The sequence below is a fragment of the Callorhinchus milii genome, unplaced genomic scaffold, assembly GCF_018977255.1.
Source record: "Callorhinchus milii isolate IMCB2004 unplaced genomic scaffold, IMCB_Cmil_1.0 Scaffold133, whole genome shotgun sequence".
Lineage (NCBI taxonomy): Eukaryota > Metazoa > Chordata > Chondrichthyes > Chimaeriformes > Callorhinchidae > Callorhinchus > Callorhinchus milii.
In genome coordinates, this window is record NW_024704874.1 from 108,251 (window position 1) to 132,259 (window position 24,009).

Sequence of the window (24,009 nt, forward strand, 5' to 3'; positions counted from 1 at the left end):
CCAGCGCCTTGGTGCGCCCTCCCGACGTGAAATGCGCTCTATAAATGGAATCTTGTTGTTGTTGTTTTTGCTGGGGCTTACTTCCCTCGAGTCAACAAAACAACCCTTGAACCCTGCCCTCTGCCTTGTATCTCCCAGCCAGTTCTGAATGCATGCTGTCACTTTCCCTTTAATTCCGTGGGTTTATGTATATCGTACATGTCTCTTATGTGGGAATTTATGAAACACCTATTGAAAATCCACATAAATAATATCAACTGCACGAGCTTCATTCTCGCTATCCGTAGCTTCATCAAAACATTCCATCAGGTTTGAATAGGTTAATTTATTTGAATACAGTATGTTGTTTGGGAAATGACAGGTCCAGCGACTGCCAGGAAGGTGCAGGTTAAGGTGGACGGATCTTGAAATTATTTAGTCTAGCAGTTCGCATGTTATATTCCTAATTACTGGCGAAGTGTCCGACAGCTTTGCAAGTCATTCGCGGTACAAAATCGTATATAATATTGCTGTTTCATATTCTCTCGATTTTGGGAGGTCATTGCTGGAAGCTATGTTCAGAATCGTTGAGTTTATTATTTGCAAACAGTATCAGTTTTTTTTCTACTGTCGCTCCTTACAAATAATTGACGGGTGGACATGTATTGTTTGGAAATTGGCTTTATTTGCATTTGAACGACAATATACCAATCAACGACGATTTCACCCGGTGAAAGACGAGCAGTTCCACTGCAATGCAATCGGAATTTGAATGCGGGTTAGTGGATGTGTTGGTACAGATAGATCCCAAGAACAAATCTTCAAATGTTGTGTATGAATTTCCTATTTCAAACACCGATACTGCCTGATTGTGCTGGCACCGTCACTACTAGCTTCCAGAATATACAACAACACCATTGACACAGCGTCTTTCTCGCGGGTTGCTTACAAAACATTCCACATACATCCTTAGGTCATCCATCAACAGCAAAAAACAACCTGCACACAATGCGTGTGTGTCTCTCTCTCTATACATCTGTGTGAGTGAGTCTGTCCGTGTCTCTCTGTATTTTTGTCAGTGTTTTTATACGTATTTGTCCTCCCTTTATAGCATCACCTCCGGAACATCGCCAGACTACAGCATTACCTCACCCCTCACGCTGCTGAAACCCTGGTTCACGCCCTTGTCACCTCAAGGCTGGACTATGGGAACTCTCTCCTCGCCGGCCTTCCCGCCACCTCCCTCCACAAGCTGCAGGTCATTCAGAACTCTGCAGCTCGTGTAGTGTCCCGCACCAGGCTTCGGGCCCACATCACTCCCACCCTCGCTCGCCTCCACTGGCTCCCCATCCCCCAGAGGATTGATTTCAAGATCCTCATCCTCAACTACAAAGCCATTCACGGCCTTGCTCCCTCCTACAACTCCAACCTCCAATCCCCCTACCTACCTGCCCGTACCCTCCGTTTCTCTGGCTCCGGTCTGCTCCACTTCCCCCGCCCAAACCGCCCTACCATCGGTGGTCGAGCCTTCAGCCTCTCAGCCCCCAGGCTCTGGAACTCCATGCCCCAGTGCCTTCGACTTGCTTCCTCCCTTTCCTCCTTCAAGGCCGGTCTCAAAACCTTTCTCTTTGACCGTGCCTTCAGCTCCCCTCTCGACTCTCTTCCCCCTCCTCGCTCCCTCCCTTCCCCCTCCTCGCTCCCTCCCTTCCCTTCCCTCACCCTGACCATTTCCCCCCTCCTCGCTCCCTCCCTTCACTCCCCTCACCCTGACCATTTCCCCCCTGCTCGGGTCATGACCCAACTGTGCAGCGCCTTGGGACTTCCTCCTGACGTGAAAAGCGCTTTATAAATGGAATCTTGTTGTTGTTTTTGTTGAGATGTGGTGAACGGCAGCTTTTCTCACTGGAGGGAAGTGTACAGTGGCGTTCTCCATGGACCGGTATTCGGAACACTGCTCTTCTTAGTAGACATACATGATCTGGACTTGGGCATAGCAAGTACCATTTCCAAGTTTGCGGACGACAAAAAATAAGTTAGGATGGTAAACAATGAGAAGGATAGGTGACAAATGCAGGAAGACACAGACAGAATGGGAAAATTGACAGAAACATGGCGGATGATTTTCAATGTGGAGAAATGCGCGCTTATGCATTTTGGTAGAAAGAATGAAGGGAGGCAATTGAGGCTGCGTAATACAACCAAATGGGGGTAAAAGAACAGAGAGACCTGGGGGTCCAGTTAAACGAATCCTTGAAGGTGGCAGGACAGGTAGATAAAGCTGTAAATAGGGCAAATTTGATTCTAGGTTTTATTAATAGGGGCTGATACCTGTATAAAAGCCTGGTTTGTGTATATCAGCCCCGGAAACTACAGGTCCCGGCATGCGTCACGGCTCAGTGACCTCTGGTGACGGTTACCGGGCACGCTGTGCATCCTGGGAGCTGTAGTCGGAGAGTGAGAGAGATACAATGACAGGAGGGGCATCTCCTGACTGTCTGATACTGACCTGCAGTGTTTGTGCTTGGGTCAGATGAGGATGGATTAAGGAGCAGCTCACACACACAGTCACACAGACGCTCTCTGAGAGAGTGTATGTGTAAGGCAGTACGTGTGAGAGTATGTGAGAGAGTGTGTGAGAGAGTGTTCATCAGAGATGGTGTGTGTGTGTGAGAGAGAATTTCCGTGAGAGAGCGTGTGTGAGAGAAACTGTGTATGAGAGAGTGTGTGAGAAAGTTTATGAGAGCGATTGATGGAAAGAGAATGTGTGTTTTTGAGAGAGACAGTGTGCTTGAGAGCGATTGTGTGAGAGGATGTTTTAAAGAGAGTGTGTGACAGAGGGAGCATATGACAGAGATTGTGAGACAGAGAGCGTGAGCATCGCGCAATTGTGTGTGTGTCTGTCTGTGCGTGTGAGACAGAGAGAGTTGGGAGAGCGTTAAAGCTTAAATAGGTTTATATATTTGAGATTAATATAGAATTCTGAATATTTTTACTGCATTTACAACGCTAAGGATCTGCGGATTCTACAACTTAATTAATATGTTTTTTTTTACAAATTTTTCGGTTGATATCAAAATACACAGTCGGAGCAAAAGCATATTTATATAATTGATATTAATGCAGATATAGGAATATTTTCCCTGTAACAAATCAAACCCCAGGGATGTGGGGCAAGCGATGAATCTGCGTTTGATTCCCGGCAGGGCGAAATGTTGGGCACGTTTCCGTGTTCCACACACGCGCCTCTTTTTACCATCAGTCAGTAGGAATAAGCCTGTTAGTCGATTGCCGGATTACTTCTAAAGTGAAATAATAGTAATAGTTTCATTTAATACACTGCTTTAAATGGCTTCAAGGTGTGTTAAAACGCTTCACAGAATATACTGCAAAGTGAATTGTCTGTATCGTTGTGGGTGAAACTGGGCAGCCGATTGAGCAAAGCAGTGTATCACAATCAATCGTGGATTGAAGTGACCAATTTACCATAACTTTTTTTTCTTGAAGAATTATTATGAATCATATGGAGTAAGGAAACCTCCCCAACATTTCGCATGCCCGAAATCAAACCTAGTTCTCCCGCTTGCCCCAGATCCGTGGGATTTAAATTGCAAGAGAGCAAATATTCCTAATTTTGCATTAATCTCACTTACAGAAATATATAAAATTGCTTTGACTTTGTATTTTGATACTAACTCAAAAATGTTCGCAAACCATTATTACGGTTGTAATAATTCCTTTCAAAACATAATGATAACAGTTCTGTCACGAATTCCATCACTCTTCGCAATTGGCTGCTATGTTTTGCCCACAAAAGGTACACTCACTTTTCTCGCTAGATTTTGTTCTCAATTAACTGAAAAATAGATTTGCTGACATTTGATTTTATCTGCCATGCAGCTTATGACGCGGTTTGTGTGGGACTGAGGAGGAAATGGTGAAGCTTTATGTCCATAGAAAAATCCGAGTTTTACTGGTGGGTTGAAAAACAAATCTATTTGTATTCTCTGTATTCATTGACAAAATATATAGACACACACTCTGTCTCTCGCTATCCCTCTAAAATTCATGTACTCTCTCTTTCAAACAGGATATTATGTGAAGCGCTTTGAGAAGCCTTGATGAAGCGATAAAAAGCTATAAGAAATGAACGATTACTATTGTTATTATTATTATCGTCCACATTACTCTGTACTCCGAGGCCTTCCAGGAGGTGAAAAATAATGTCAAGCTCCTCGAGACAGTATCACAACAGCCACTAAAGTGAAAGAGGGAGAGAAATGATCAGTCATCATGATCATTTGTAGAGTTTACTTGTTTTACTTTCCACATCACATCACTTCTTGTTCATCACTGTTCAACGTGGCCTCTCCCGCACCAAACCCAGTGACCCATCTCCCCTATTCTCACCCGACTCCAATGGCTCTCTATCCTTCAGAAGATCCATTTCAAATCCTGGTCCACGCCTGCAAAGCCCTCAATGGCTTCGCCCCACACAACCTCTGTGACCTCCTAATCCCCAACCAATCCGCCTGTTCCATCCGGCCTGCTCCACGTCCCCCGACCCACCCGTCTCTCCATTGGCGTGAGAGGCTTCATCCACTCTGTCCCCAACATCTAGAAATCCATTCCCCAATCATACTACCGTGCCCCCTCCTTAGCCTCCTTCATGTCCAGCCTCAAAATCCTCCTCTTCGACCTTGCGAAGGGTCATCCCATCCCCTCCGCTCCCTTCTCGCCCACTAAACCCAGACGGATCTGAAATGCTTTATACTGTTCAACGCCTTGGGACGTTCTCCCAAGGTGGAAGGCGCTATACATATGTAATCTTGCCGTTGATGATGTAGTAAAAGCTGTGGACGTTCTGCTGTGGCAGCAGTCGCCTCTTCCAACTCAAATCCCAAACTGCTTCGCTGTTCATGGCTCTCCATCCAAGGAATTCAGAGAGGGATAGTATATGTGTGTCTGTGCTTGAGAGAGAGAGAGTGACAGAGGGAGGGAGAGAAACAGATAGAGAGAGAGAGTGAGAGAGAGAGAAGTGGGGACATGGGGGCAGAGAGAGAGAGATACGAAGATTCACAGAGACTGAGAAGCCAGGGACAAAGATTGAGACGCAGACTGGGAGTGAAATACATACAGGGTCACTTAAAGAGACAGCGGTACATCCATATATCTATCTAAATATATATATACGTATATATGCATAGATATATGTAAGCTTTCAGAGACAGAGAGGGAGAGAGAGTGGGAGAGAAAGAGAGAGAGAGAGAGAGAGAGAGAGACAGAGAGAGAGAGAGAGAGAGAGAGAAAGAGAGAAAGAGAGGTAGAGGCAGATGTAGAATCATATAGACAGAAAGAGAAAACAGAGTGGGGTAAAAACAGCGAAAGAAAGAAATACACACAGAAGCAGAGAGGAGTGGGAGGGAGACATACAGTCCGAGCGATAGGTATGTAGACGGAGAATGAGAAACACACATATGCACGCACAAATATTTATAGAGAGATCCCTAGAGAGAGTGAGTTAAGTGGAGAGAATTTGAGAGAGAAACACAAAGAAAAATGCATCACAGACACAGAGAAATAGAAAATGACAGCAAAAGGGAGACAGACGGATACGAAAACAAACCCATTTATATACAGATACACACACAGATATATGCGTAGAGAGCGAGAGACAACAGAGCAAGAGAAACAGATACAATGACACTCAACACATACAGGTAGATACAGAGACACAAACAAACAAACGTACACCGAATCACACACACATCGAGAAAGACACAGAGATACATGGAATTGGAAGGAGGGTTAAGGAGGCATAAGCAGAGAGACACACAGAAGAGAAACACCTTCATCACCTCAACCTTTTTCGTGCAAGGATCTTTTGCGCTTCTGCTTCTCCTTCGAGTCTTAGAAGACGTCAAGATACGTTGACCGTCCGGAAACGGGGAAATATGCATTTAGTAGGCAGAACACGCAGTGTCTCCTTGTCGCTATACTCGTTTTTTCCTGGTTGCGCCTCTCCCGTTTCCCATCTACAACCGCTTGCGTTTGAAAACTTGAATTTACGTAGCAATAGAGCTTCAATCGGGGAAGCATCAACATTAATTTATCATTGCAAAGACCTCCACACCTACTCATCGTTCTCTGTACCAGTGACAACAACCCGAGTTTCTCCCCTTTTATTTTCCTCTACCCCCCCACTCCCTCTGCTCTCACCATTCGACTTCCCTTCCCAATATTCCTCCTTCCTTCCCTCCCACTCAATCGCCTGCTCCCCTTCCTTTACTCCATCGTGCATCCTGTCTGCGCCGCCTCCTTCTCCTGCTTCCCATTATTTTCCCCATCCCAATCCACCTCCCTGAGATCTCACGGCTTCACTCTCCACGAGCTCTTCGCTTCCCTCCCCCTGTCTCTACCACACTCTCTTTCGCCATTAGTTTACCTTCTTTCTCACCCTTTAACCTCTCCCTCGTTCCCTGCCTTTCAGATCCCAACCTCCCTATCCCCCGCCCTCACGCCTTTCTTTACTCCCACCTTCATCACCTCAACCTTCTGTGTTCTTACTCTGATTCTTAAAGCTGTTATATAGGTTTATGAGGTATAAAATTAAAGAACCGTAAAGGCTTATGCGGCCAAGAATCACAGAAATATACATTCTCTCCTCACTGTCCCCTTATAGTTTTCTACCTTCTCTCCACTCTCTACTCCATCCATGCCTAAACGGAGAACAAAAACTTAAATTATTTCACGTCGGGGGGATGATCTATGTCGCTGGAGAGACGGCTTTTGGACGCAAGCTTGGGGTGGGGATTAAGGAGGGTGGAGGGCAGGGGGACAAGTACGGTGATAGAAAACACAGTTGAAACTAGATTATTTGCATGGATCTTAAAGGAAGTAAAGAAGGGGCGAGGTAGGGGGAACTGTAGAATGAAGTTTCAGAGGATGAAGGCAGAATGACCAAAGGCTCGACCGCCATTGGTGGGGCGGTTGATTCGGGAGAAGTGAATCAAAACCGAGCCCGCGAAGCGGAGAGTGCGGGCTGGTTCTTAGGATGTTAGGAGGTGGCAGATGTAGGGCGAGCGACGCCGTGGAGGTCTTTGAAGGTGAGTACCAGGATCTTGACCTGTATTCAATGTAGTCGGGCTAGGATGGGGGTTATAGGGTCCCGGAGCTTGATGGAGGAGATGTGACGGGCTGCAGAGTTCTGGAGGATGTGCAGCCTATGAACGGAGGAGCAATGGGGGAATGCCGACAAGCAGTGAGCTTTTACAGGCAAGCCTGGATGTCGTGACTTCGTGTAGGCACGTTTCGATGGCCTGCGGCTTGAAACGTGCGAGTAGGCTGGCAATATTTCGAATGTGGTGCAAGGAATCGCGGGTCATGTCACGTACGTGTGGTAGAAACGACATTTGAGGGTCAAAAAAGAAGCCTCTTTTTCCTCTCTGCCTTCCATTCTCTCTCTGGTTGGGCCGTCCGTGTCATTGAGTTAGAAACAATACTCACCGAAGATCAGCAGCAATGGCTCCATGACGAGGATGACGAGGAGCTCGTGTGAAGATCAGAGCCCGGAGGCTTGAGTGTGTGTCCCATGGGGCGGGGGCTCCGCAGACCTGGGGTTAAACCACACGAAGAAAATCACAGGAGAAGCGTTTGACGGAGCTACTGAAATCTGTGATTCACCAAACGTCCAAATCTGTGTGACACATACACTCAGGTACAGTCTGACAAACGCACACTCTCTCTCGCCCTCTCTCTGTCTCTGATAGGGAGCTGTGAGCTGAGCTGAACAGACAGCGCGGAGTACTTTGTGGAAAGGGAAAGTGAGTTCTTCCTGGTATCACATTGGACACTTCTCCATTGTAAGGTCGTCTTCGCTGGACAAGCAGCAGGAAAGATTGCCGGACTAAGCACTCAAATATAACCAATGTGGATTTATCTGGTTAGAATCTAACATTTAACCAAACACACATTCTGATATCAGCCAAAACTTTTCCCTGAAGTTGGAAGTAATCCAAATTGAGGCTCTGCTCACATATTTATTCAGCGAATGTTTTTGTATATATTCCTATATTCTCTGGAGAGTAAACTAGCTTCGAAAGTTCAGTCTGCTTTACAATAATAATAATTCTGTTTTATAATCAACTAATATTGCTCTCATCTGATACAACGGCTCATCACGTCGTCGAGATGTTTCGGAGCAATATTTATTGTTTCAGTCAAGACGTTATTGAGAATCAAAGTACATTTCTGTCAAAGAACCTGAAGTCAAAATATAAAGTACGCAAACCAAATCTGGAGAATGAGCAAAACTATTCAGCAACAGCTATCCTTTCTAACCGACATCGATTCCCTGACCGGGTTCACTTATTTCACATAACACATTGCCCATCTCCACCCATAGCTCACATGCACAGCAGCCGAAATTCTCATCCACGACTTCGTCACTTCTGACTGCACTATTCAAATTATTCCTCGCTGGTCTCCCCAGCTCCACAATATACAGAATTAAAATAAATCACCAGCGCCCATTTTTGACCAGTGTCGAAATCGAGAATGTGTACAGTTCAGTTACAGAGGAGGAGAGCGTAGGTGACTGTCTGTGAGAAATAGCAGCGTTTAAACTAATTGACAAGTCAATAAAAAAAATGCGAATTTGTCATGTATTTCTCTAGAAACGACTTTGATCTGATGATAGACATTCTGCTGTTAATCTGTACATTTGTATGTAAACGGATATTTGAACTGGATTGCTAATTAATGGGACACTTTTCATATTAACTATGAGCCCAGGTAACGGTATGGCACCTGTGATAATTGTAGAATTGAATAAAAAATTGCAAAATCTTGGTAAATAAAGCAACATGTTTCCACTATTGTGCGGTATCTTTAAAGACTTAACTTCGTAGTTATCCTGCCCTGTTGGCTTGCCGGCTTTTGAGAACACGATGAGCGAATAAGGAAGCCAAACTCCAACCAGCAATAACTCGGGTCACCGCAGGCGGGAGCAAATATTTCCGTAAGTTAATGTAATTCTTGTGAAATCTGATGGTAAACAATTCTGGTAAAACCCAGAAGGATTAATATGTTAACCTTCACCAGGTTTCTGTCTGAGACACGAAGGGTAGTAGTGGTGTCCTCCACAGGTGAGACTCACAACGCTCCTGGAATTCCACAGATTTCTCTCTTAAAGTGATGCTGAAGGCAGTGATTGCAGATAGTTTGCCCGGATTGGTGACCCGTGGTTTGATCAGGAAGGAGCAGAACGGATTTTGTTCTGTGAGGAATGTGTGGAACAGAATGCAGTTCTGTATAACATCTCAGAAAGCTCTAAAATTTAGAGGAAAAGCAGTTACAATGTGCTCTTTGATTTCTGCAAGTCCTTGGAGCTGATGCATTTCCTCAGCGTAAGTTTTTCTCTCCCTATTTCTCAAACCGTACCTGCTGCTCAGGCCTCTCCTCCGCTCCATGGCGTTTCTTTAGAACCTGGAGTTTCGCTCCCTGTAGAGTAATTAAACAAAATGGCATGATTGAGACTCACAGTGTAGACGGAGTCCTAAAACTTCCAATAATACTCGGCCATTATTTCACATTTTAAGATGTTGCACAATTTTTCGGCAATTTTGTTCAGTCTTAACTGGAGGAAGTGCTGCATTACTACTAAGAATGATAATAAACCTTCCATTTGATATAGTGCCTGATCACATCTTCGAAAAGTATCAAACCACATTGCAGAATATATTGCAAAGTGAATTGACTGTATATTTCGTTGCATTGTGTTTTAAATTAGACCTTATTACTTTCAAGCCGTCTGTGACTGATCTGATAAACTCCTTGTTTCAGCTTCCACAGTGTCACTGCCTCTGTGTGAAGGAATTCCGTCTGATTTATATTTTCCATTCCATCACAGCTAACTTCGATTTGTGATCCGTGGTGATGAGTTCACCNAAAAATTGTAAACCACCTGTCAAATTGGCACAACCTTCCTGAAAAGATAGGTTTCCCAATTAATTTGCTTACCCCGAAATTCCTTTGTGTAGTCCTGTTGCTAATTGCTCAGTGCACTTGCTTTACAAGCGAGAAAACTCGGTTTGATTCCCGGCAGGGCGAGAGCTTGGGCATGTTTCCTTACTCCGCACTCAGCCTGCTGTTGATTCTGCGAGGACCAAAACAGTGAGAAATTGATCATTTCAATCCATGATTATTTGGGGTCACTGCTGTGCGCAATTGGCTGCCGCTTTTCGCCCACAAATACACAGTCATTTCACTTTACAGCATATTCTGTGAAGCGCTTTGAGACGTCTCGAAGACGTGAAAACCTCTATTTCAAATGCAACGATTGCACTTATTATTATTATTATGATTATTATTATCCCTGACCATGATCGCTCGACTTCACGTGTGTTGCGTTGCCTTCCTCAGACCATGTCTCACACCGAACATCTTAAACCCTCATTGTTTCACGCATCGATTTCAAGTTCATCAGTCTTCCTCATAAACGAAATTAAATTCTATCACCTCCTTCACCTCTTTGCCTCCCTGACCTGCTCCACCCAATTTAAACTGAGCGGCCATGCCTCCTACCTGTCTGTTGTTCCCTTTTATATACCATCTGAGGCCATGATGTCAGCCAATGCCCATCTCAAACTCCAGAACTCTCAGTCTCAATCCGCCACTGTGTTGTCTGCTCAACTCTCTTCAGATCTGATCGGAATACTGCAGTTTGATGGGGTCTACAGTCACTTGCCAAGTCTCTCCCCACGTTGTGGGTCAAGCCCCGCCACACCTCAACACTCTGAGACGCTGCCTTTATAAACGATGCTTTCTAAATGTAAGCGGTTTCTGTTGATATTTTTCTGGGATCACATAGAAGCACAAATAGGGAAGCTGGAGCGATACTTCTACCTTTGTACCTCCAGCCGCAGCTGGAGATGTGCATTCAGTTTTGGGCCGCGCTGTTCTGGAAATTAGTTAAAGCTTTGGAGAGAAGCTTTACAAGAATGACACCAGGGGAATTATTCCGGGACACTAACTGAGTTCGAAACCGATAGAAATAATTGGAAGAAAATGCTGCTAAACAAAACACAGATTTACATTTCTAATCAAACTCTCTTAGATAAATGCATAATTTCCTAGTTCACCTGTCCTCCACCTTCCCCAAACCCGATCCCCAGCTCGGTTTCAAAATATTGACAGTCAAGTGCCTTGGGATGTCCTCCCGATATGAAATGCGCTTCAGAAATCTAATGTTGTTTTTGTTGTATCCCTAGTTAATATTATCCTAACAGATATTTATCTAACTTGTATTTGAAGCAAACAACTCTTTCAGCTCGAGCGTCTGTGTCCCTCGGGAGTGGGTCCCACACGGTCACTGCCCCCTCACTGATGGTGCCGAGGGTTGGTGGCAGTGCCGGTGCTCAGGTTGGAGTGGGTCCCACAATGTCATTGACCCCTCACTGATAGGGCCGATGGTTGGAGGCGGTGGCGGTGCTCAGGTTGGAGCGGAGGTTGTGACGGGAAGTCAAGGTCGGGGCCGAGTGACCTCAGCTCCACATTGTGTCCCGTTCAGGGAAGGCCGTCTGTGCCGATCGTCACTGAGTGGCCACGACACGGCCTGACATTCAGTGCCAACACTGAGCCCCTGTAGCCACCAGACAGCACAGCAACAGCTAATGATCCTCATTGACATCAGCCGCAGCATCAGAGGGCCCTGACACCCAGTGTGCGGCAGCACAGTGTGACAATCTCTTTTTATCTGTGTGTCAATCTCAGCGCCTGATCCCCATTTCAATGTGTTTAGCAAAATGTGTATTTTCCGTGTAACCTTTTATAATCTGTGTAACTGTACAATAAAGCTTGTAGTTTTGATTAAGCCTTGACATTGGGCCGCCGTCTCAAATCTCTCTCAGGATTTACTGTCATTTTAAACCAATATGGCTGATAGTTTGCACAGAGGAAAGTCTTCATTTCACTTAACCGTGGAGGAGTTTGGCCGATCCGGGGAGGGTGGGAGGTGACACGGTTGGTTTCAGGCGGGACTTGAAAAGGGGGAAAGGGGTGAATGCGGGAAGATTGAGGGAGAGAGTTCAGGATTCTCGGGTGTCAGTGGCTGAATGGGCGACCGCCAGTGATGGACGGATGGCGGGGGGGGGACAAGCTGGAGGCCGGTGCCAGACGAGCGGAGGTGCCGAGTGGTGGATTGGTGAGTGAGGAGGTCGTGGGGGTCGGAGTGGTCGGAGAGGGGGGACATTAACTGCACATTAAAGAGAGACACTTTTAATGCGCAGTTTCAATAGTTGCAAATCGTATCTATCCAACTGCACATTAAAAAAAGGGCCATTTAATGTGCGGTTTAATTTGATGTAAATTGTGGGTATTGAGCGCCACAGTAAACAAAAGGACATTTAATGTGCGGTTTAATTTGATGTGAATTGTGGGTATTGAGCGCCACATTAAACAAAGGGACATTTAATGCGCGGTCTAATTTGATGTTAATTGTAGTTATTGAACGCCACACTAAACAAAGGGAGATTTAATGTGCGGTTTAATTTGACGTAAATTGTAGGTATTGAACGCCACATTAAACAAAGGCCCCAGGAGTTTGCCGGCAGTAACCTGACCCTCTGCTCCTGGGCTGGACAGCTTCGCTCATATCTGAGAGGGAATTGACATATCTCGTGACGTGAATGGAAAAGACAAGTGAGTTTCCCTCTCGCGGACCCTGACTGACAGTCCTCCACATTAGTCCCCTCGGCGGAGGGGAGGGGGAAATCTATCTGTGGTGGTGGGGTGTGGGGAGGGAAATTAAGCAGCTCAGAGCCTGCAATGGGCGTCTTCAATAGGTGCAAATGTTATCTGATACATGTGGTGCTGAGATTTGTTGCCCACCTGGAAAACCGCAGGGAATTCCTTGTACCTACTGCCCAGATAGTGAGGCTCAATCCCGTATTTGTCGGATGTAGAACGGCCATCTGGTGACTGTGCTCCTCGGGGAGGGCAATCGGGATGTGAAAATAAACACTGCTTTACAAAATGGAACTTGTGTTTAAGGATATCAGACATTCGGTACCGCAGTTACAGGAAAATATCCTTTGGATCTTGGGGTCCTGTTGCTCAGTGGATAGAGCACTCGCCTTGCGAGCGAGACACCTGGGATCAATTCCAGGCAGAGGAAACCCTCGGGCAAGTTTCCCTACTCCACACGTCTAATAATAATCCCTCCAGAACAATACAATAATAAATTGGTCATTTTCAATCCACCACCCTCTGTGGGACACTGCTGTGCGCACTTGGCTGCCGCGTTTCACCCACAGATACACGGTGAATATATTTTCACGGCCCAAAGAATTAAAAAGCGCTGAATCAAATACAATGATAATTATTGTTATTATCACCCAGACTGCTGATGATTCAGATACTTTATTCCATTTCCCTGCCTTTCTCTCCGCTCCCCCTCCCTTTCGCAGTATCCAACTCTCACCCTATCGAAATACCCAGAAGTGGACAAAAGCTGTGAATTTGGCTCAATCACATGAAGACGACATTGGCTTTGAAAACTGCCAGAAAACCAACTGCTATACTATCAGCCAATTACCTTTAAACGTGAAGGGAATACGGCTGTATTATTGGCTTCACACAAAGAAACTAATCAGATATAAATATGAGCTGCCAACACAAGGCAGGGGAGAATGTCTGAGAAAACCGAAGGGAGCGACATGGAGTGTGGAACTACCTCTGGGAAAGGTAAGTAATCGCCTCTCAATTTCTCGGTACCTTCGTCACTACTTTATTTGCTGAAGATATTGTTGAAACAACACGTTTACTTTGATGCATTGGCTATTGACTTGTGAAATGAAGTTGGATTTTACTGCACTGTTGAGTTTAATGTATTAATAATATATAGTGATATTTCATTATAATCCTCCAATTTGCTAATGCGCCTCATCACAGCAATTAGATATCTCAAAACGCTGCACAGAATATATTGTAAAGTGCATTTGGTGTTTTGTGGGTGAAACGCCTAAGATGCAGAGTGCAGTTAGTTTTTTTTCATTAGAAACGTCTTTCTCAGGGATTTCGGTTTTATTTAATGACATTTCTCAAAACATGATTTGTACTCATTTACGTGTAAGTAGTCTGTGAGGAAGGTCTGAATGATGCCTTTCCTTTTGATTGTGCTCTGAGACGCTATCCTGCACGGAGGGCGCTATATAAGTGCAAGTTGTAGTGTTCGGTTTGAATCCAGGTGGATTAGTACAGAGGATACATCAATCACTACCACATATCGCTTGTCAATAGTTAAGTGACATCAATACACCAGAGAAGAAATTCAGTCTCAATCTTGGCAGAGGGGACGGAAACTTTTCATTTTTCTAGTCTCGGTTGGATCGATGCCAAACACCTTGAAGCTTTGATTTCTACATGCTGAATTACAGAGTTAATAAAATATAAATATGTAATTATAGTCTTTATTAGCACATTGAACGTGCTCTGGCAATGATTATATCTTAACATTGTCTTTGACTATTGAAAACATCTTATTTTTTGAAAACTAATTCAACCAGTAACGTACTTTCTGTAATTTTTTCTGAAGATTTCATAATTAGTGCCTAAAAATCCACTGTTTAAAATGTCTCAAATAGCAAACACAAGAGAGTTTAAAAAAAATTACCTGTGTGGTAAACAGATAATCCCTCCAATATAAAACAATAATAAATTGGTCATTTTAAACCCACGACTGTTTGTGGGACAGACACTGCTGTGAGCAATTGGCTGCCGCGTTTCGCCCACAAATATACAGTCAATTCACTTTACAGTCGATTCTGTGAAGCACTTTGAGATGTCAAGAAGACGAGAAAAACACTATATCAAATACAGTGATTATTACTATTTTATTATAACCGCGTTCCTACTTATAACTTAGGTTATCGGAGGCCTGTGGTATAAATAAAAATAATAATAATAATTCTTGCATTTGATATAGCGCTTTTCACGTCGGGAGGACGTCCCAAAGCGCTTCACAGAACACACTGTAAAGTGAATTGACTGTATATTTGTGGGCGAACGCGGCAGCCAATTGCGCACTGCAATGTCCCACAAACAGTCGTAGATTGAAAATAACCAATTTATGATTGTTTTTGGTTTTTGGAGGGATTATTATTAGGCTCTGTGTGGAGTAAGGAAACTTGCCCAAGGTTTCGCCCTGACCTGCCTGGAATTGAACTCAGGTCTCTCACTTGCAAAGCGAGTGCTCTAATCACAGAGCTGCAGGTCTCCACAACGTGTAAATAGACGTGTAAATAAACGGGAATGGGACCCAGACCTGTTTGCGAGGTGAGCGCGCTGACTGCTGTGCTATGGACAATATTATTTCCTGTCCACACAGCTCCAGTCTCTTAGACTAAGGCTGTGAGAGATCTCAGGTCTCTGTTCACTATGTTCCTCAAATCAGCCCCTAAGGGATTCCATTCCACAATCCCTTCGCCTCACTCTCTCTCCGCCTCCTTGAGGGCACGACTCAAGAACTTCCTATTCGACTGTGCCTTTAGTCCCCAATCCTACCCTTTTTGCTCGCTCTCGTCCCACCCTAACCCACGCAGAACCACGCCACCCCAAGGCTCGGGTCCTTATCCACGACGGTTCAGTGCCTTGGGACGTCCTCCTCACTTGAAAACCGCTTTGCAAATGTAATGTTCGTGTGCTTCTGTTTTAAAAAACATTTCTCTACAGCAGATCAAATCGCAAATGGGTTCAGCTCCAAACGCAACCGAGTGAGCGGAGGAGAGTACGGGAGCAGCAGATACGATTTGAGAAAGAGGGAAAGAAGAGATTACACTGAGGAAAGGGATCTTCCAGACGATGATTACCTGTGTGAGTGAAAAATCAATCTGAGTTTCTCAGCATCAAATGCTCGAGTGCAGAATCGGGCAGATGGCAGCCGGGCTCAGTTGGTGTGCTCTTGACTCCGAGTCAGAAGATTGTGGGCTTGAGCCCCACAACGCGGGCAAAGAGCTGACAGTCTGCGCTGACACTGCAGCACAGAGCTGGGGGTGGGGTGGGGAACGATGCCCTGTCAGGGGTGCCGTCTCTCTCCGGTGCCCTGGTTTTAATGCAGCTCAGTTGACAGGGCTGGGGAATGGCGACTCAGGTCAGAAACGGCAACCAAGCGCTGTCAGCAGAGATGGTCAGCTTTTCCACTGCTGTGGGGGATGGGAAGGGCTATGGGGACTGAGGAGAGAGCAGTGCAGGTGGTCAATATGGGGTTGGGTACACGGCTCTTAATTGGAAAGACAATGAAGTCCGGATTAAAGAGGTTTTGAGGGAGCGATAGGGATACAGATGGGAAGGCGAGCCGTGAGAAGGGATAGGAAGGCGATTGAGGAAAATGCTCATTGAAGATTTAGTCTGTGCGTTTGAAATATGAGGCCGCGAAGTGACATCACGCAGTGGATTTTGACCATTGGTTGGTTCAGGCGGGAAACGTCAAAATGGCATCCTCCGTAGAGCCCCGCACCCTAATCCTGCCCACCAACCCGCGATGCACTGCCATACAACCCGAGCTTTTAAGCTAAAGTCACTCTGCGCCTCTCCAGACACATAGTAAAGATCCTTTAATGGTGTGGTGGAACACAGAGAAACTCGCTTCTCTTTTGGAAACATGTCATGGGATCTTTACTGTCCACCTGAACAGACATGGCCGGGAGCTCATTATAACATTTCATCTGAAGCACAGCACCTCCTACAATGGAAAGCATTTCCCGCATTAATATAAGTATCTCCCTGTGTCCCAGACCGTGGTCAACTACACTAATCACGGAGACGCCTCACGGCTGTTTGTGGGTAGTTGTTGCCATCATAAACTGACACTGTCAATAAGTGACCAGCATGAAGGGCGGTATATAAATGTAAGCTGCTACTGACCGTACAGTTCGCAGTAAATAATGTAAATCATTGACATCACCAGGTGCTGTACAAATGCAAGGATTCAATCGAAATTTGCTCCTGAGCAATTCGTACAGAAAGCCCATATATTGCTTATCCAGATCTTTCTTTTCTCCCATCAGCAGCCAAAGTAGGTGATTCTGAGTCTCATCCCTGGCCTCATGCCAACGTTGTGTTGAGTTGTGCCGAGTTCCTCCAGGAACACAACAGAAGACATCCCGAGTTCCATAAAGACACATCAACAACGCAGACTGCTTGTAGCGCAAATGATGCTTTGCAGCAGAGAGAGTGTCAGGAATCTATCGTATTTCATGTTGAAGAAAACCGAGTCTCGCAAACAGGATCTCTACAGGGTCACAAGCAATCGATCTCAGGAGATAGACTGTATAAATGTTCCCGATGTGGTGAGAATTTCATACATTCAGGGCACCTCAAGATACACCAGCAATCACTCCGAGAAAAGCGTCCGTATAAATGTGTGGAATGTGGGAAGAGCTTCACAGGATCGGGCAGTCTGCAGATACACCATCGATCTCACACAGGAGAGAGGCCATATAAATGTGCAGAATGTGGAAAGAGTTTTGCAACGTTAGCTTATCTCCAGATACACTATCGGTATCACACAGGAGAGAGGCCATATGAATGTGTTCAGTGTGGAAAGAGTTTTACAACATCGGGAGAACTCCAGAGACACCAGCAATCACACACAGGAGAGAAACCGTATAAATGTGCTGAATGTGGAAAGCGTTTCACAACGACGTTTTATCTCCAGGTTCACCATCGATCACACACAGGAGAGAAACCATATAAATGTGCTGAATGTGGAAAGAGTTTCACAACGTCGTGTTATCTCCAGGTTCACCATCGATCACACACTGGAGAGAGACCATATAAATGTGCTGAGTGTGGAAAGAGTTTTTTAACCTCGAGTAATCTCCAGGTTCACCATCGATCACACACAGGAGAGAAACCATATAAATGTGCAGAATGTGGAAAGAGTTTCAGAGCATCAGGATCGCTCAAAATACACCATCGATCACACACTGGAGAGAGACCGTATAAATGTGCTGAGTGTGGAAAGAGTTTCATTGCTTCCGGATCTCTCAAAATACACCATCGATCACACACTGGAGAGAGACCATATAAATGTGCTGAGTGTGGAAAGAGTTTTTTATCCTCGAGTAAACTCCAGGGACATCATCGATCACACACAGGAGAGAAACCATATAAATGTGCAGAATGTGGAAAGAGTTTCAGAGCTTCAGGATCGCTCAAAATACACCATCGATCACACACTGGAGAGAGACCGTATAAATGTGCTGAGTGTGGAAAGAGTTTCACTGCTTCCGGATCTCTCAAAATACACCATCGATCACACACTGGAGAGAGACCATATAAATGTGCTGAGTGTGGAAAGAGTTTTTTAACCTCGAGTAATCTGCAGGGACATCATCGATCACACACAGCGGAGAGGCCACACAAATGTGTTCAATGTGGAAAGCGTTTCACAACGTTGCCTTATCTCCAGATACACCGACAGTCACACACAGGAGAGAAACCGTATAAATGTGCAGAATGTGGAAAGCATTTCACAACGTCAGGTTATCTACAGAGACACCGACAATCACACACAGGAGAGAAACCTTATAAATGTGTTCAATGTGGAAAGCGTTTCACAACGTCAGGGAATCTCCAGACACACCAGCGATCACACACAGGAGAGAAAGCTTATAAATGTGTTCAATGTGGAAAGCGTTTCACAACGTCAGGGAATCTCCAGACACACCAGCGATCACACACAGGAGAGAAACCTTATAAATGTGTTCAATGTGGAAAGTGTTTCACAACGTCAGGGAAACTCCAGACACACCAGCGATCACACACAGGAGAGAAACCGTATAAATGTGCAGGATGTGGAAAGCGTTTCACAAGGGCAGACAGTCTCCAGAGACACCAGCGATCACACACCGGGGAGAGGCTACACAAATATGTTGAATGTGGAAAGAGTTTCACAAAGTCAGGAGACCTCCAGGGACACCGACAATCACACACGGGAGAGAAACCGTAAAGATGTGTTGAATGTGGAGAGTTTTAAAAGGCCAAGTTATCTCCAGAGACACCAGCGATCATACAGCGGAAACAGACCATATAACTCTACTGAATGTGAAAATAAATTTTCAAGGAAATAGCACCTCCAAACTCACCAGCAGATATACACAGGAGAGACTGTATAATTATGCCGAATGTGGGAATAATTTTGCGGTGTCGTATCAGAAAAAAAATGTTCTTTACCAGCGGAAAGCTTTCCAGGAGTCGATACAGTTCAAAGTACGTACGAGAAGCTGCTTTGACAAATGCATAGAATAACAATAATAGTTTGATGTATCACAGGACAGATATCTGTTTGATCCAACACCATTGACTCAGTTAAGACACCAGTGCGATAGTCTGTCCCCTTCTCTCCTGAACATGTGCTGAGGAACCAGCATTTCCTGAAGGTCCTCACAAACTGTTAGAGAGACCTTACGAATGTGCTGAATGTGGAAAGAGCCCATGTCCGGCTATCACCGAGGTGTGTGGCTGCGGGAGAGAATAACAGAATGGCGCGGTGAGATATGAGCCCTCTGAAACCAGCTGTGGCTTCCAGTATCGGAGCTCACATCGCTGAAGTATATATTTTTGGTCAAAAGCACCTCGTCCCCTGGTTTGTTACCAGCAGAATGGGGAGTGCTTATAGTTTTTTTTTACCAACCAGTTTTTTTTTTCGCTGTTGATGTTAATCAAAATATTTCCTTTTCATTGCTGTGCTGGTTGGAGTGGTGGTGGGGGGCGGCTGTGTTTGTGTGTGTGTGTGTACTATGTGTGTGTCTGTGGGCTGTGTGCGTGTGTGCGGAGGGGATTTGTATGTGGGGTGGTGGCTGAAGTGTGTGAAGAGGGCATCTGTGTGTGCGCGCTGGTTGGGGGGTGTGTGGGATTGAGGGATGGGGGTAAGGGGGATGGGTGGGAGGGGATGTTGGTGGTGGAGTTGAGGGTTGTGGAACAGGGATATTAATCAGTGTATTTATCACTCCTTTACCATACGGCTGAGGCACTGTCGACGTTTACAGTAATGTAACAATGAACTATGGCTAATATTAAAGCCATCGGCACGGAATCAATTGCCGTTTTCATACATTTTTATTCTCTCATTTTCTCATGTGAGGGACGTAAAGATAAACCTTTGTTCCCAAACACAGATGAATGTGAGGTGAATTTATAGCGATATATAAAACAGGACAGAAGGGTTATTGCCCAACAGTATGTTCCGATAGGCCAAGGGAGCGGGACAAGAGATGGATCGAGATGTGAAGAGCAGAGGGAGCTTTACTCTGTATCGGGAGGAGCGGGGTAGGTGGGGGGGGAGTGGGGCATAAGCAATATGTTTGTGTTTTGTTTTCAAAAACATAACAACTTTGACACCGAACCCTTTTCACGTCAGGGGGAGGTCTGGAGGCGATCAGCACTGCCAGCTGGACACCCGAGCGGGGGGTGGGAGCCGAGAGAGGCGGCGAGGGGGGAGATAACTGGAAATACAGTCAGAGAGATAGGTCTTGATGTGCTTTGAAAGAGTGGAGGGAGGGGGCGAGTCAAACGGACACTGGGAATGGAGCTCCGGGCAATGGGAGCAAAATGGTGCTGTTGGGGCAGATGGGGTGGGGGTGACATGAAGGAGCTGTGTTTCCTGCGCAAAGGGAATGGCCGGTTATGGAGGTCGCGCGGGTAAGTTGGGAGGAGGGAAATGATGGGCTTAGAGCAGTCTCTCACTGGGGAAAGGGGGAGTTTTCTGTGAGGAAACTGCACGACATATTTCACGGCATCTGACCTCGCGCCCAGCCCCCGCGGCGGCCAATGGGGCTCCGATAGTCTGTCCTGACAGTGAAGCAAGAAACACTGTCCTCACTTCACCTCTCTCTCTGTTTCTGCTCTCTCTCTTTCTCTTTATTCCTCCTTCACTCCCCCTCTCCCTCCTGCTCTCTCGCACCGTCAGACACTCTGTCCTCACTCCGTTACGATCGCTCTCTCCCCGCCTCTCCCACACATTCTGTCACACTCTCTCCATCATTCTCTCCATCCTCTCACACACTCCCTCTCTCCCATCGCTCAATCCCTCTCTCTTCCCACTCTCCTCACTTATTGACACAGTGACACTCCTGTGCTCTTCCACACACTCTCTCCCTCTCACACGAACCATTCGCAATCACTGGAGACCCGGCACCTCCCCGGTGACCACTCATAATCCCGGAATAATCTTCATTTCAATGATTTTTCGCGGTTAAAAAAAATCACGCGACGTCTTAAATCTCTCTCTTTCTCTCACACTCACTCCCTCTTTCCTTCTCTCTCACTCTCTCTCTCTGTCAATCAGCCGCTGGTGGCTCTGCTGCAATCAGGAGACAGAGTTTGGCGGGGCCGGAGGAGGATTTCAGTCTGTAGACCGAATTTGTGCATTAAAGCGAGGTCGTCCACTCAATTGAAGGGGGGAGAGGAGGTTTATTCGTGAGGTTTAAACCCCTTTTTGTTATATTAATATTATTTCTCCCACCAACCCTCGCCCCTCCCTCTCCGACCCCTCTCACCCCCCCCCCCCTCCACTCCGCCCACTTTCGACCCTCCCGCTTGCCACTCTCCCCCCCTCTCCATACCCCAGAGAGAGAGTCTCCGGGATCTATCACTGATGCTGTCGGAGAAAAGGGGTTTACACCCGGATCTGTGCAGAGTCACCAGCGATCCATCTCAGGAGAGAAACCCCATAAATGTTCCCAATGTGGGAAGAGTTTCACACGTTCGGGGACTCTCCACCTTCACCCGAGAATACACACAGGAGAGAAACTGCATAACCATAACGAATGCGGGAAGAGTTTTGCTCATTCAGGGGATCTCCACAAACACCAGCGGATAGACACAGGAGAGAAATCGTATGAATGTAATGAATGCGGGAAGAGTTTCACAGAGTCAGGAACACTCCAAAAACACCAGCGAATACACACAGGAGAGAAACCGTATAACTGTTCCCAATGTGGGAAGAGTTTCACATATTCAGTGACACTCCGCAGTCACCAGCGGATACCGACAAGATAGAAACCGTATAAATGAGCGGAATGTGGGAAGTGTTTTGCGAACTCCCAACACACGGAACACTGCAAATGCTGTGAAAGACTCTGTTCCTGTGGGAAACTTTTCCAGGACCCGGTGCTGTTCGCAGCCCCACATGAGAAGCTGCTGTGAGAAGTGAAGGAAATAACTAGTGTTTGATGTGCAGCGGAGATCCACTCGATCCAACACCAGCGACTCACAGTGAATACACCAGTGCGACACCTTTTCCCCTTCTCTCCTGACCATGTGTTGGGGAACTGCCATCTCCTGCCGGACCTCACACACGCGTGGCTGTTGTGCACATGTCAGGCTGTCACCAGGGGACCTCACACACGCGTGGCTGTTGTGCACATGTCAGGCTGTCACCAGGGAACCTCACACACGAGAAATGAGAGCCCGTGTGTCCCCACTGACACCAGTCATGGCCTCCACTGTCGGCGCTCACATCACTTCACAGTGTATTACATATTACAGTGTATTATAGGTCTGAAGGCACCTTCTCTCCCCGGTTATTACCATCAGAATCAGATATGTTTAGTGGTTTAATTCCAGCGGAATAGGGGCTGTTTGTAGTTTAAAAGATAAGTTCATGAGCAGCGGATCAATATGTTGTTGTTGTTGTTCGCTGTGAAGCCGACCATTTTACACTCTATACTGTTCTGCTGTTGGGGTCAGTTATTTAACCCATTTGAATGCGGGTTGGGTGGGGATCTGATTCAGACTGACTGGGCTGAGCGGCTTCATACACACACAGACCCTCCATGTATGCGCCCCCACACACAGGACACAATGCACCCGCGCTCCCACACACAGGACTACCCACCCACACAAACACACGGTCGCCCACACCACGACACAGTCGCGCCCATCACACACACACAGAAGGCTCACACACAAACCCCCTCACCACACACACACACTGCGCCCCCCCCCACCCCCACACAAACATCCCACTCCCCACACACACAGTCCCCTCACCACACACAACCCCCTCCCAAACACACACACACAAGTAACCTCGCCAAAAGTACACTGTCACCACAGACAGCGCCCCACCACACACATACAACCCCCCTGACCACACCGACAGCTCCCCTCCCCCATACAGCCGCCACCCCCACATAAACAGCCCCCTGCCCACACACACAGCCACCCCTCCATACACATACAGGGCCCCTCCCCACACACAGAGCCACCATTCCCACACACACAGCCCCCCCACACACACAGCCTCCTCCCCACACACACAGTCCCCGCTTCCCACACATACAGCCCCCTCCCCTCACATACAGTCCCACCTCCCCACACAAACAGCCCCTACTTTCCACACATACAGCCCACCTCCCCACACATACAGCCACCCCTCCCCACACATACAGCCCCCCCCCCCCACACATACAGCCCCCCCCTCCCAGACATACAGCGCCCCCCCCCCCACACATACAGCCCCGCCCCCCATACAGCCCCATCCCCAAACATACAGTCCCACCTCCCCAGACATTCAGCCCCCCTCCCCCCACACACAGCCTCCTCCCCACACACACAGTCCCCCCTTGCCACAAATACAGCCCCCCTCCCCACACATACGGCCCCCCTCCCACACATACTGCCCCCGCTCCCCAGACATACAGCCCCCCTCCCAACTCATACAGCCCCCCCCCCAGACATACAGCCCCCCCCCTCCACACCTACAGCCCACCTCCTCAAACATACAGCCAACCCTCCCACACCTACAGCCCCCCCCCCATACAGCCCCCTCACCACACACACAGCCCTGCTCCCCACACATACAGCCCCCCTCCCACACAAACAGTCCCCCTCCCCACACGTACAGCCCCACTCCCCACACATACAGTTTCCCTCCACGCACACACAGCCCTCCTTCGCACACATACAGCCCTCCACTCCGCACACACAGCCCACCCCCTCCCCACACATAGAGACCCCCTCCCCACACAA

General features: G+C 46.8%; 1 protein-coding gene across 1 annotated transcript; it reads left to right on the forward strand.

Moving 5' to 3' along the window:
* The first annotated feature begins 16,196 nt into the window (after positions 1 to 16,196).
* LOC121851787 (oocyte zinc finger protein XlCOF6-like) lies at positions 16,197 to 19,174 on the forward strand. The gene is made up of 2 exons (XM_042345872.1): positions 16,197 to 16,242; positions 17,040 to 19,174. The coding sequence occupies exons 1-2, from the start codon at positions 16,197 to 16,199 to the stop codon at positions 18,983 to 18,985; spliced, it is 1,992 nt and encodes a 663-aa protein (XP_042201806.1). The 3' UTR covers positions 18,986 to 19,174.
* Positions 19,175 to 24,009: the final 4,835 nt, after the last annotated feature.